Source organism: Lates calcarifer, linkage group LG15 (genome assembly GCF_001640805.2).
Source record: "Lates calcarifer isolate ASB-BC8 linkage group LG15, TLL_Latcal_v3, whole genome shotgun sequence".
Lineage (NCBI taxonomy): Eukaryota > Metazoa > Chordata > Actinopteri > Centropomidae > Lates > Lates calcarifer.
In genome coordinates this window covers 12,299,705-12,314,406 of record NC_066847.1, presented here as the reverse complement: position 1 = coordinate 12,314,406, position 14,702 = coordinate 12,299,705, and the positions used below count along the sequence as shown (strand labels likewise).

General features: G+C 39.1%; 2 protein-coding genes across 4 annotated transcripts in view; one reads left to right on the top strand and one right to left on the bottom strand.

The window, feature by feature from the left end:
• The window catches only part of adam22 (ADAM metallopeptidase domain 22), a 61,586-nt gene that overhangs the window by 33,871 nt on the left and 13,013 nt on the right, over positions 1-14,702 (top strand). For all 3 annotated transcript variants that reach the window (XM_018686112.2, XM_018686108.2, XM_018686109.2), the window contains exons 7-14: positions 6,183-6,249; positions 6,424-6,500; positions 7,121-7,195; positions 8,670-8,741; positions 10,515-10,681; positions 10,760-10,844; positions 11,031-11,121; positions 11,240-11,291. In XM_018686112.2, the coding sequence (XP_018541628.1) occupies positions 6,183-6,249; positions 6,424-6,500; positions 7,121-7,195; positions 8,670-8,741; positions 10,515-10,681; positions 10,760-10,844; positions 11,031-11,121; positions 11,240-11,291 (686 nt within the window). The remainder of the gene's footprint in view (positions 1-6,182; positions 6,250-6,423; positions 6,501-7,120; positions 7,196-8,669; positions 8,742-10,514; positions 10,682-10,759; positions 10,845-11,030; positions 11,122-11,239; positions 11,292-14,702) is intronic.
• Positions 1,333-5,655, bottom strand: cldn12 (claudin 12). Its single transcript, XM_018686129.2, has 3 exons — positions 5,505-5,655; positions 3,660-3,920; positions 1,333-3,572 (listed from the first exon to the last, which is right to left on the bottom strand). Exons 2-3 carry the CDS (start codon positions 3,876-3,878, stop codon positions 2,718-2,720), a joined length of 1,074 nt encoding a protein of 357 aa, XP_018541645.1. The 5' UTR covers positions 3,879-3,920; positions 5,505-5,655; the 3' UTR covers positions 1,333-2,717.

The window sequence follows — 14,702 nt, the reverse complement described above, 5'->3', positions numbered from 1 at the left end:
AAGTTTATATTCTCAAAGTTGCTTTTATAGTGCTTTGTTTTGTTGTTGTTGATGATGATGATGATGATGATGGTGCACATTTCAACCCTGAAGGCTAAAGAAAACATTGCTCCTCAGCCAAAAGCAGTATTGTACTATTTTGCATTGTTATATATTACAATGCATAAAATTTGCCAACAATCAATAAATCGTTTATGTTATTTACCAATTCCTCTTTCTGGTTCCAGCTTCTAAAATGTGAAGACTTGCAGCTTTTCTCTGTTTTATATTACTGTAAATTGAATATACTTGGGTTTTTTCAAAGTCAGTGGGACAAGAAAAGCCCTTTGAAGACTTCTCCCTGGGGTCTGGGCAATTCTTGTTATTGTTTTTAATATACTGTCTGTACACAGGACTATCTGCAAGGTGGTATTTATACTGAATAATCATCCTGGTAAAGGATGAAGTAAAATGATCTTGAAATGTGTATCTTCACATGCCATCACATTCACATTGCGTTACTGTAGAATTTTAATGGTTTGTGTCAGTTCGGTGTAGCAGCTGAAGTTAGTGCATAGTCACTGAGTGCAATAACTACTACTGTTATGTTCACTTCAAACACTTTTACATCCACTTATCAAATACAGATTGTGAACATGTCCACAGCTTGATTACTTGACTTAAAAGATTAACAGTTGAGCACATGTAGCTCCTATCACAAACCTAGAGAGAACGACGGTTTTTTACAATAATGTGATTTATTATGAGGTGAGAATGAAGCTGCTGACATTCAGGTTTGTGTCATTATGTAAACATGCTGTCAGCTGCATGCACAGGGAGCACCTTTACAACATAATACAACCATTATGAAGTTACCTAAAGAAACTGCCATTAATGCAAATGTAGGGCAAACCTAAAGGGCACCATGTGATGTAGTTTTGGTGTCACTGGTGCAGCAACAATTAAAAATCCCTCAGTGAACTGAGTCATTGTGAAAGACGTACAGAAGGAACTATTATATTTTAAGATGATACATTTCTGAGAATCCAGAACCTCACAGACCTTTGATTTCTCAAGCAATTCATCAGTCAAACTGGAAATGTGGTGACATAACCAGTTGAAACCATTAATGGAATGGGCTCTCTCCTCCACCACAGTGTGTATTTCAGTCTGCCTCAGTTGTACCTCGTAGCTTTTTGCCAGGTCAGAGAGGCTAGACAAATCACTCACATAAATACTTTGTAAATGAGAGTGATTATGTCTATTTTTGTTGTAATTTCAAATACTGAGTACTTTATAGCAGTTAGTAAAATGGTTTTGCAGTTGTTCTCTGAGCAACAACACGCACACAGATACATGTGATTTATTTTAATAAAAACAAAAAGATGACAGTATAGAAAAACAATTTCACAATATCAGGAACCTCAACATTGCAGAATAACACAATGGACACATTGTACTGAAGAAACGTTGATCAGTGCTCATTAAGCAAAACACACAAAAAGGCAACAACTGAAATGACGGTTACATTTGGCTTAAAAACAAGTACTAACATGTACCAACGTGAACAACATCACACTTCCAGCTAAGTTGGCAGACGATTAATGGTACATCTAACATTTCTCACATGGTCGTCTGATAATCTGACTGCTTTATACAGTTCTTCCATTAATCATAATCTGACATGTTGAGTATACGAACAGCATTATCATTCCTGTCATTGCTGTTTCTGACATTACAGCTCATAATAAAATTCCAACTCTACACAGTAATTAAAATCTGAATCTGTACATTACATTTAACACAGATTTAGTGTCATCTTATTGACAAATAAACACTTAAGGACACGTACATGCTGTGATAAATGACAAGTAATATGTTAGAGGTCATGGGAACAAAGGCAATGTAAACTGGTACAGTATTCAAAAAATTAGTGCATTAATAACAGATGCTCTTCGCAGGGCACTAACATTATAAACAATTCATGTTAAAACAAGACAGACAGACAGAAAGATACAGTGTGTCAATTAGTAGTTGTCTATTAAGAAACACGTTATTTAAAGTTAATGACCTTCAGTGTTTGTTCAGTAGTGATAACAGAAGATCCCCATAAAGTGGACACAACAATGACAAATCACTTGTATGTGTTCAACAGAAAAACGTAACAGAAAAACTGAATTTGCAGACAAGCTGTAATTCTGGCAGCAAATATAAGGGCTTCATTAATCTAGAGTAGTCAGAGTAGGAATTTCTGTGAAGCCACCTACCAAATGGTAGTAACTGTTGGCACGTAGCTAGTAGGTTGGTCCATTGGCCTCTGAGGCAGGTGAGGAACTACTGTGTAGTGATTCTGCTCAGGTAAAACAGTGAAAAAAGACGGCTGAGGTGTCTCTCAGTGTTTTGAACTGCAAATTAAAGTTTGTTTTCTTCCCTTCCGACAATACTAAGCTGATTACAGTATTGATCATCCCGGTGCTATAGTATTCTTCATTTTTAAAGAAATTATCATCCTTCATACGGTACCTCCAGGGGTTTTTGGATTATAATATACATACAGTACAATTTACAGACCTGGACTGACTGACTGAATTCTTGGAACTATCACTCCAGAAGCTGTAAATAGCTCTCATGTTATTAACGTCCATCTATCATACTCTGTTAGTTTTATCAGTGGTGAACTTAATGGAGGTTTGAGGACAGAAGGCTTCAGTGTGCTGAGATTTTCAGCCTCTCTTCTCTTACTCTCCTTGTGTCAGTACGGGAATGTCGATCTCTATGGCAGACATCCGTGACCGGGTCGAGTAGCGGTGGCCCACGTAGCTGGATGCGTAGCCCTGAGAAGGAGCGTAGCTTTGAGAGGGTGCATAACTCTGTGAGGGGGCATAGCTCTGTGAGGGAGCGTAGCTCTGTGAGGGAGCATAGCTGTAGGCCTGGGTCCCTGACCCTCCCACCTCAGACCCGTAAACATCTGGAGCAGAAATCTGAGACATGTACACCTGTGGTGGTGCGGGGGCGACCACACTTTGTGCATAGCCCTGGGATGGCACATAAGGCTGGGTGTCGATCACTGTGGGAGGATAGGTCTGTGGTGGGAAGGGCTGAGGACCATACACTGGTGAGGGAGGATATCCATTGGCAGTCAGAGGCTGGGTGGACAGCGAGGTTGGCATGGAGGGCATGGGCAACCAGAAGGGTGAAGGCAACTTCTTACACATACAGTACCACATGAACATCATCAGCGCGGCGAGCATCAGTCCTCCAGAGCAGCCTATTGATACATATACAGCAAACCCATCAGAGAACATGTTGTCATATCTGATGTTCAGCTCCTTTGTGCGGAACAAGAACCACACTGAGGGTGCAATGGCGATAGCTCCACCCAGGAACAAGAACATCCCGGCCACCAGGTGACAGCCTGCACTGTTGACAAGAAATCTGATGGTTTTAATGTCTGGCTCAGGCTTGTCTGAGCAGCAGCAGGTCTTGCACATCCCAGCCATGCACAGCAGCAGAGCTAGCGAGCCGAACAGCAGGCCTGCAGGCAAGCAGAACTGCAGGAGCCGCAGATCTAGCTGGTCCACTTTAGAGTACCACTGGAATGTGAGAAAACATAATCTTGGTTAGGATAATTTAGAACATTAAAGTAAAAGCACAGGGGAGCAAATTTCTCAGAGTAATACCTCTGAATCATAGTAGTAGCATCCTGAATAGCCATCCTGTTTCACACATTTAGCCCACAGCCCATCATAGACGCTGATGTTCTTGGCGTTGCGATTGAAGGTGACGAGTCTTGTTATACGCCACTGTGGGATTACCGTTGCCACAACAAGCCCTCCCACAGACACAAAGGCGATGATGAAGGAAAAAGCGTTGGTGGCATGGATGTCCCGGCATGTCATGGTTGTTGGTGCTAACAGGAACTGAGGCCACGAGGAGAGTTCCTGTTTGAACGAATGAAGCGAGGAAGATAGACAGAAAGAAGTGGTCAGTGTACTGAGAATCAATGAGACTTTAACACAATTTATAACATGTTTTTTTCTCTATATAAAACTCCTGATCATTGGAAAAGCCGTGGTTATACAAGTTTATCCGAATGGCCCCGTTACCACTGAAGTAAGCTAACTGTGCCACAGGCTGACCTAGCTATGGGCAACCCCCCTGTATCTCTATTCACCACAGTGTAGTTGACCCAATATCTGCTGTCCCCGAGAAACAATGCTCTCATTTCATTAGCAAACACAGTGGGAATGACTTGATGGCTGAGGTTGCAGAGCAAGAGTGTCTATTCTGCAGTGCACTGCATAAACTGCACAGCCACACAATAAACAATTGAATTACACACTTCAGCTTTCTCTAGTTGACAGCATGCAACAGTGACTGACCATGGTAATGCAACTTCACTTTTGGAAATTCATTTATGCTTTTATATCACTGTGTACAGATTAGTGACATCTGCTGTATTCAGATTCAGGTCAAAAACAACCTAACACCTTTGGCTGATGCAAAACGGTGCTACTTGGCTTTTATCAAATTAATAGAGACTGGTAGATCATATCACTCCTGTTCTGGACATTATCCACTGGTTAACAGTCACATTTGGAGCTATTTTAAGATTTACTGTGGACTAACTCCTTGCTGTATTACTGAACTGCTGATCCCGTTTGAACCTAAGTGCAGTCTCAAACAAGGCTCTTCAAAAATATTCATAGTATATCCTGGTTCAAAGTAAAGTAAAGGGCTAGCAGGCTTTTTGTAGTTAGGGCTCCTCAGTTCTGGAGCTTCCTGTTTGAGGATCTGAGGCTTGCAGACTCTGCAACACCTTTTTAAAAGACTGTCATCAATTGCCCCAGCTTTTATTAGTCCAGCTTTAAAATGCCTTTACTGATGCATTGGGATATTTCACTCCTTTTATCTTACTGTTGTATTTAATTTGTAGGATTTTATGTAATTAAAGTACTGGAATGATATCTACTTGATTTTAAACATGTAAAGCACCGTGTTTTTTATTTACCAACGTGGTATTAAGTAACTATAATTCATCAAAGATGTTAATAATGATGATGGTGATGATGATAGGGTTGACTTCGATTACAGCAATATAATTATGCAAACAACCGATACTATATCAAGTCCAATCACGTGATCAACGTTGCACCATAACTGAGTGATAACAGGTATTCATGAAGCTGTTATTACACTCATTAGCTTGCCAGTTAGCTTTAGCCAGCTACCCTAACTGTTTAGGAGGTTGTGCCAGCTACAGTAGGTTAGCTCTATTAGCCCGTTAACTGGATTATAGTCTATAACGTAATTAATGGCAGCATATATCAATTGTGTTCGCTAAAATGGATCTAAAATAATAAACAACGGGCTGATTTACTGGCATTCAATGCTGTTTAGCTCGTCACATTAGCCAGCTAGCTGACAACTAGCCTAAAAAGTTAGCATTACAGCAACCTGTTGCGTAAAAATATCTAGATCTGAAGCTGAAACACGATAACTACGATAAACAAAGACTACACTACCGTATATTTTCAGCAGTTCAGGTCGTGTTTAGAGCGAAGGCGATGGCATTTCAGCTTGGTCTTCCCTTTTACCCACTTGAACCCAGACCACAGTCTCTTCAGTGAAGTACAGTATAAATGAGCGTAAACAGGATGTGGCCTCAGAACAAAAGGACTGTTTCCGCCCTCAGCGCTGTCTCACAGGGGGTTAACCCTTTGCCTTTTGCGTCGTTATTGTTCGCTAGTATCAAATGGTGTGTTTCCCGAAATTACAACCAATACATAGAGATAGACACAGAGCTAATTGAAATAGATATATTAATAAGTTATGTAAAAATAGCATAATAAATAAATAAATAATATAAAAACTGTCCAAAAGATCAAAAATACTAAAGGGTTATCACATAAGAATAAAAACAGCAAAAACTATCACAACAATATGCAAATTTCCAGACTTCTGTTTCCATATGTATAGATAAAATTTGAACTTTATTGTCACATTGTGTGTGTTGTACCACTTTGGTCGTGGTGGGCTGCAAGATGCTGACCTCTGTCTGTCTTTGTGGAGGTCTCGAACTCTTTGACCTTAATGCTGAGATCTTTCAAGTGAGTGTAGAAATTTCTCTGTGCACTATGTAGGTAAAGTAAATAAAAGGCTGCATATCAAACTGTATTGAATTCCTCTTTTTGTGTCTTCAGGGAGATGTCCGCATTCACATGATCTATAAATCTGCAGGGCAAGAGGGATTTAACGATCTACTCAACGGTAAGATAATTGATGAGACTTGATGAAGAATTTAATCTGCCATTAATGTTATGGAAGCAGAATTATTATTTGGGTTTGTAATGGAAATGTATTTGTGCTAAACACAGAGAGTGCATGGACTGTTTTGGAAACTGCACCTGAATGCTGATAGCAATAAATGTTTCTGTTTCCTAGGTGATCTGCCAGAGCCGCCTTTTCCCAGCCCTCCATTTCCTGGGTCAAAAGTTGTTCACAGGAGAAAAAAAAGACAGGTATGACTCCACTGCAGGCCCATTTGTTGGAAAATCACCATCATTATCAGAGAGATGCTGATGCACTCATGTTGACTTCACTTTGTGTTGTGCACATGAGTGTGTGTGTTTGTGTGGGTGTCAGATAGAGAGATAATTATGCTCTGGATGCTTTTTGTCCAAACCTGATTACGTGGTTTCCCGCCTGTATGTTTTATGTTAATTCACAAAGCTAAAGAGAGAACACTGTCTCCTCGCTCTCCTCCCACCCCTCTGTCTTCTTCCTCCTCTCCTTTTCTTTTTCATGAAATATTTACCTCATGAGTAGGGGCCGCTTCCAGCCTCGTCTTTTCTCAGACACAGTCAGACGTCTGCAGCTGTCTGTCTCTCAGCCCTCAGAGCTGCTCTCATCTTTATTTGGAATTTGGAGAACAGACAAACCTGGTTCAGCTTCGCAAAGTTCATCCTTATTGATTTGTCTTCTATTTTCTTTTCTTGGTGACGCAGGAGACATTAACTGATCTTTGTGTTTACTGTGTGTGTTCCTCTGAAATATTCCTTGATTTGAAAAGTCTTGGTGAGAGGAAACTGAGAAGAAGGTGTCTGTCTGTCTGTTTATATGCTATGTTGTTTTCTCTCAGGCTCCACGTGTGTCACGTAGTATAGTGGATGAGACCAAATACATTGAGTTGATGGTGATCAATGACCATTTAATGGTAAGTTTTTTCACTACATATATGGATGTGCAGTTATGATAGAAAGTAAACTTATAAAACAGTAATCCTCATATATTTATTCTTGTAAAGCCAGAAAAGTGCTTGTGTTACCAGTTACACAAATCACTATTTAATTATGGACCCTGACAAAGATATATGGCTAAATCCGCGCATTTACTCTCTGAAATTTTTAAGATAAGATAATCCTTTATTAATCCCACAATGGGCAAATTTCCCTGTATTCTGTCATGTTAAGATTCACTACATTTTAATGATTTTAAAATACATTTTGTGTTTGATTACCCTCTGCTCATTGACTTTTTCTGATTTGTTTTGGTTGTCTGAAGGTATTATGTTGAATTGGGTATTTTATTAATAGAACACTCATAGATCCCTCACAGAGGCTCATTTTTGTTATGTGAATTGAATGTTTGTAATGTTCCCATTTTGAATTTGTGGATTTGTCATGTGGCAATCCTAGTTGTTGCTGTCTAGTGTTGTGTAAGCCCATTTGGACTGGGCACCATTCGGCACAGGACGCACATTTAAACAGATCAATCAATCAATTAAATAACATATATCTGCATTTAAAAGATAAGGCTGGTGTTATCCAATATTTTTCAGCTCTCAGAAAGAGACCAAAATTTAAAAAATGACAATGTGTTAGTTGGTCCTTCTGTACTTTCTGAATTCAACCCTGTCTTTGGCACTCGGTCACAAACCCATTAGCCTTTACTGAGTATGTGAATTTCTTAAAAAAAAAAAAAAAAAAAAAAAAAAAGGGTTATGATATATAGTTTCATTTTAAAAAGAGGCTAAACAATTAATTAAAACAACTGGACACTGTAGTTTTTTGTAAACATTACTCAAACTGAAGTAAATAGAGTATTTGTTGGGGACTATTTTCAGTTTGATACATATTAGATGTCCTCTCAAACATTTACGGCAGCAGGACAGCATATGTAGGATTTATTAAAGATAAATTACAGTGGTCGTTTTAATAGTTTTTGGACAACAATGGAGGAATAAACTGTAAAAAAAAACTCTGGCAATACTAAATAGCAAGATTGATTCTTTTGTTTTTGGTCTTTTCATGGGATTTATTGATAATAAGAAAAATATAGAAAATCCTTCAAATTGCTGAGCGCTTAGAGCTGGATGATGGATGGGCCAAGAGTCGACACTATAGAAGTGACTGCATTCTTAAGTCTCTCTAGAAACAACCTGTATTGTGCATAAAACAGAGAACGTTTTGATCCAAATGTGCCTGACTAAGATCCACTGGGACTGATTTTGTGACAGTGATATTTGGAGCAAATCAAATGTGCATACACTGCTCCTTTTATACATTTAAATGGCTTATAATGAATTTGTTCCAGATTATGGATCCCAGTTTTATTTGTTTCCTCTCCATCCCTCTGTGTGTGTGTGTGTGTGTGTGTGTGTCTCTCTCTCTCTCTGTCTCTCTCTCCAGTATAAGAAGCATCGGCTTTCCGTTGGGCACACGAATAACTATGCTAAGTCAGTGGTCAATATGGCTGACATGGTAAGAATCGTATTGATCCTCTTCTTGGAAAGCTTGCCACAAGCACTCCCAGGTATTGGGAGCTGAGCAGACATTGCACTGATTTCTCATTTAACCAACCTCAGTTGCTCCATTTAAAACCTCTTCTTCCTCATAATATGCTTTGAGCAGCCATTAACTGCTTAAGTTTTTCAGGTTTCAGAGGACTTAAGCTGCTGTGGCATTCCAACAGAACCAAGGCAGATATGTTTGATTATTTGTGGCCACATCTGTGTGCTGTGTTACTGAAATCTGACCTGCCACAGGGTCATGTCCGTAAGCTGATAGGCTGGTGAAGATGGAGGAAGGTCATGCTTTTTGTTGTGCCCTTGAAGACGATCATAGGAAGCAGGATCTATTTGGGAAGTTTACATTGATTTCCATGTATAAGTAGAGTTGTCTTTCTTCCCAGTGTGTGCCCTGCTGCCACAGCACAGAGGCCATATTCACAGAGACATTAGTTATAGTAAGCCTGTAAGTTAAAGTACATATAGCGATAAAATGAATAGAGTTATAACCTCTCTCTATATATATCAGTCAGCAAACACCTTCTTGTTTGGAAAAGGAAATGTCACTGTTAAGGGGCCTTTCCCAAATGAATCCCCTGCCCACTATAGAGTGTTACAATCAAGTAGATGCCTTTTTTCATTTAGCTGGTTGGTTTATTATGCACTTTAATAACATCCCTAAAACAATCAGCATGTACTATGGAATCAATGAGACAATTCTTTTTAATTGATGCGTTTATAAAAGGGTATAAAACAGATCAAATCAAATTAATTTAGCTTGAATAAAATGATGATTTCTGTTCTTAGTCATGTACTGTGTACAGTGTTTTATTCTTCTGCACATGACAAAGAAACAATTTGGGTTTGACATGTTTACTTCTACTGTAATGAATTTTTTGAAACGGTCCCCTGTAATGTTTAGCAGACAGTGTAGAGGCAGACAGACAACAAGGGCAGAGAGGAATATGACATGCAACAAAGGTCCCCAACTGTAATCAAATCAGGGACGTTGTGGTTGTGGTTGTGAGACATTTAAAGGGGGCAGTAATCAGTATTCTCAGTATTTTGGAAACAGCACCTGGACAGTAAAAGATGTGACTGTGACACACTAGTGAGTTTAACCCAACCATAAAAAGACAGCTTAAGGAAAATGTAGTCATAGGTTTGTGTGCATGACCAACATCATAATGTCAGCACAGATGCACACTCACTGTCTTAGGGTTTTATTGTTTGCTCCACACAAGCTGGTTCAGGACAGCTCTTAATATGGCAAACCCGCCATGCAAATGCACAAATAGAGACAGAGTGGATAGTGTCACATGTCACTGACTGCTCCCTCTCTGCTCTGACAGGCTTGTTGTGAGATTTGTGGCATTCAGCTTAAACGTAGAGGCTTTGCTCTGGTGTTTGTCTGGTCCGGGACCCCAGTAGATTTCTGTCTTATGAAAGCAAACATTATTATTTGCTCCTGCTTTGCCCCTCAGAACGTTTTTGACTCTGTCTAGCCGCCTGTAATGTGCTGCTGTCTGGTGGCAGGATCATACTGATTCTTTGACTGATGCTGTCATAATGAACAGCTGGAGATGTTGATGAATTTGAAACATGCCTGTCAGTCTTGATATCGATCAGGCCATGTAGTGTCTTTTTTTCTTTTTGACATTTTCAGTCACACAAGAACTTTGAACGCACAGCTTAATGACTTTTAAAAGATAACATATTGATGTTAATTTTGCCTTTACTTCCACAGATTTTCAAGGAACAGCTTAATACCCGCATTGTGCTGGTTGCCATGGAAACCTGGTCAGCTGACAACAAGTTCAACATTGATGACGACCCCATGGTGACCCTGAGGGAGTTCATGAAGTACAGGAAAGATTTCATAAAGGAGAAATGCGACTCTGTTCACCTCTTCTCGTAAGTCTGAGTATCTAACATGATTTCCTTGTGTAACTTGGTTACATTATTAAAAACGTAACTTTCTCATTTTATCAGAGGGAATCGCTTTCACAGCAGCTGGGGTGGAGCTTCCTACATGGGCGGGGTTTGCTCCCTCACTAAAGGAGGCGGAGTGAATGAGGTGAGTCATGTATCAGTGCAGTTATTTTTTATTTTATTTTTTTTTTTTACTGCAAAAGGAGATGCCTCTGAGCTCTTTTGTAAGACAAGTTCTTCTCACCTGACTGCTCTAATATTCTTTTTATTCTCTGTCTCCTGCTGTTTCTCTCCTCTGCGCTCTGTCTATCTGCCTCTCTCTCATCATCAGTACGGGAAAACAGATGAGATGGCCATAACCCTCGCTCAGTCTCTTGGTCAGAATATTGGCATCTTCTCTGACAAGAAGAGGATTCTCAATGGTACATAGTTAAACCATAATCAGATTTTTAATTTGTTACCTTAATTATACAAAATAATATCTTAAGGTTCCTTTCTATGCAATAAAAAGATGCTGATGTGTGTTTTTGTTTTTGTCAGGTGAATGCAAGTGTGATGATCGTTGGTCAGGCTGTATCATGGATGATGTTGGGTAAGTGACTTTTAATTTACAACTTCCTCATCAAGTCATAAATGGTTCCTAAAGACACAAACAGTCATCTTTCACAGATGCTGGCTCTGGAGTTTCCAGAACAAATTTTATGATAAAACTCCAACTGGGGTCAAAATGATGTCTATTGAAATAGATTTGAAATCGATTTGTGGTTTGGAGTCCATGTGCAGGCTTTACTTTTTTCATCATTGTCATCACAGTTTTTCAAACAAACTTTGATTGTTAGAAAACTGTAGTTTGGCTTTAGCACTAACATCAAACTTAACTGTTTGTGCAAATCTCTGAACAAATGATTGTACATTAATCTGTCAAATTTATTTGATTTTACTTTAAATTAATAGTTGTCACCAAATAGTTAAATCAAATTTGATTTAAACGTAGTTAGAAACTAAAAGTCTCCTCCTGCCATCTCAAACCACAAATAAGTGTGGTTACTAATTACTGTATTTGTGGCAATTAAAGGCTGACTAAATTTTATAACCTATATAAACTGAATAATGTAAATTTTGGTTAGCAGTAGATTATATGGATCTTTTTATTCATCAATAATAATATGCTGAGAAGAATATTTCAATCCAATGGAGTGTTGTTGTAGTGTTGTAATTAACCACTAGGTGTCAGTCTGTGTTTACTTTCTGTATGGTATCAGCTTGTTTACATAACATCACTGCGCTCCCTCCAGTAGAAATGTGTTATATAATCATTGCTTGCTAAGATTAGGAAATAGGTGATAAATCAGTCTGTGTATGTTTTACGTTGTCGGTTTCATGCAGAAATCCGGACAGTCTCAAAACGTGTTTGTGTACATCTGCAGTGTATATGTACAAGCTTGCTTGGCATTGTGCCACTGTGAACGTAAAGATGTGATTGGGTGTGCTGTGTGTGTAAGAGGCACTGTGATGTGTGTGTATATATCCCTCTTCTTAAATACTTCTCACATTCCCCCTCTATCCCGAATGGGACAGCAGGTGAGCAGAAGCTTGGCTAGAACGTTGCCTGTGCTGTTTTGAACCAACTGGCTGCCTTGGAGGGGTTGTCAGTCATCACAACCTTTCCCATCTCATCCAACAGCACTACAGCCACTGTGGCCCCAGCTTCTCTTTTGATTCAAATGATATGAACAAATACAGTTTGATGTCTCTTTATTATACACTGGCTGTATTTTTCAGTATCATTTTGTACAATTTCACATTACACTTTATGTGTATTCTTTAGTTTTTTGCCGATGTCACCGGCTGATCAACTCAGAAAATTTGATTAATTTGGTTATTCTGATTATTGATAGGCTCCCCTTCCCTCCTGCTCTTTGAAAGTCAGGACTATTCATCCGTTCCTTTCGTCCATGTCTAACCGATTGAAACAGTCTGCAATGTCATTCTCATCTTAGGCCAATATTTGTCTACCACATTTCCATGTAACAACAGTACACTCCCCTGACACTCCCTGTGCAGATCCTGCTCTATTGGGTTATCACAGTAAACCTGCTATGAGATCATGAGGTCGCATGACAGAGGACAGGTCACCCTGCACTCTTTTGAGCCTGTCCTCTGTGAATGGATCTGACCCAGATCTGTATTCTCTAAAAGAAAGTCAATGGTATTTCAGACACTTGTATTCAATGAACAACCTCAGTCATGTCCATTGACGGAAGTTTGTTTTTATCCCTCAGCACCTGCATGTCTGATCTACCTAACCTGACCTACTAACTATACTAACTATTTTCACCTTTTTTCACAGGGTTTAGCTACTGTGTGTGTATGTGTCTGCGTGCGTTTGTGTGAATAAATTTGTCTGTTGTTTGTCTGTACATAGAATACCTATGTGTGTATTCCTACGCAGTGTGTGTGGCAGCTTATTATGGGCATCATAAATCCTAACTAAACCTGATATTAATTTGGCAGAGGCCACAGTCCTTGAGAGAAAAGACGCACAATACATTGTCTGAACGTGCATTATGGTGGAGTTAGGATTTTGAATTGTTTTATATGTTTTGTATTGTTTCCTTTATGTTCCCTTTATGTTTTCCTCTTATGAAAGAATGGATGTTGCCATGAACAAACCAGGACGAAATATGTATTTTAAAGGCAAAATCTGCGCAACTTTACAAGACTAAATAAAACGGAAAAATGACATCCAGAGATGTGGTAGACATAAAGCACCCTGTACATTTTGGCAGTATTGCGGAGACAAAACACTGTCATGTCTTCTGATCACCACTAGGGAGTGATAGGCTGACTGTGAGTGAATTAGTCAATGAGGGGAGAAAGAAATGATTTAGATGTTAGTGAACTTTTTCTGGATACAGCAGGTGCTTCACAGGCTCTGTTGAATACATCTATATACTACAGGCAAGTAATTACAGTATTTGTCCTTTAATCTTTTGGAATACATATTTTGATCCCATGATCTTATATACTGTGAAATTAAACATCTTTGTCGTGGCTGAGTAAAAATATTAGTCCACATGGTAAAGACTGGACTTCTTCTGGTGACCAGTGAATCACTCAAGCACGTTTCATCATTTAAAAAGAGATGAACACTACAAGATTTTGACAAGATTCAACCCTGGCATAAATTTGAAATCAAAGACACAAATACCACCTGATTAGTTTTGGAAATCTTTATCAGATGTTGTAGTGTACTTCCTCCAACCATCAACGCATCATTACTGCGTCCTTACACAACCATCATCTCCGTAGGTGGCTTCATTTAGTCACATTACATATCAAGTGGTGACGACCTCACAGCCCCTGACTCTCTCTGGCTCTCAGCGAGTCTCTCTGTTATTGCATTGTCTCCTGTGCCAGTCTTGATGACTATCAGAGCCACTCGTTAGTCCAAGTTAAACATGTGCCAGCAGATTAATCAGCATTAAAGCCTGGCAGAGCAGCAGATGATGATAATACTTAAGTGCTGCTCAGGTTTGGGCCATTATCATTAAAAGCATCATAATGAACACTGGGCATTTGATTGTAATAGATTTGGACAAATACTTTAGATGCTGACTGGGCTCCAGGTGAATAAATCATGAAGCTGGACATTCTATTTTTATTGTAAGTGAATTCAAACAGTCACATGGAGCATTTAAGAGTTGATGGCAGTATTAGTAGAGTTTGATTTCAGTTCTGAGAATATCTGAAAATGTTATAAAAATGAGGTGATTGTTGTAGGGCCGCAATATCATACGGTAATGCAATAACAGTTCAAAAGTGAATCATCCACAATATCCAGGTTCATCTCCAGGATAAATTCACAGGTGCATCTTAGATCCATCTACACTTGACATATATCTCCATACATGTTTCCACAGTGTTAGCTATACTGTATATCTGCCTCCATGTTATTGTAAGGATCTCTTCTGAACTGTGAGTATGGTAACCCTGTCATAAA

Excerpts from the sequence above, each read along its gene's own strand:
- cldn12 (XM_018686129.2), bottom strand. The coding sequence starts at position 3,878 with ATGACATGCCGGGACATCCATGCCACCAACGCTTTTTCCTTCATCATC. Across the intron at positions 3,573-3,659 it reads GCTACTACTATGATTCAGAG|TGGTACTCTAAAGTGGACCA; the intron begins GTATTACTCTGA and ends CTCACATTCCAG.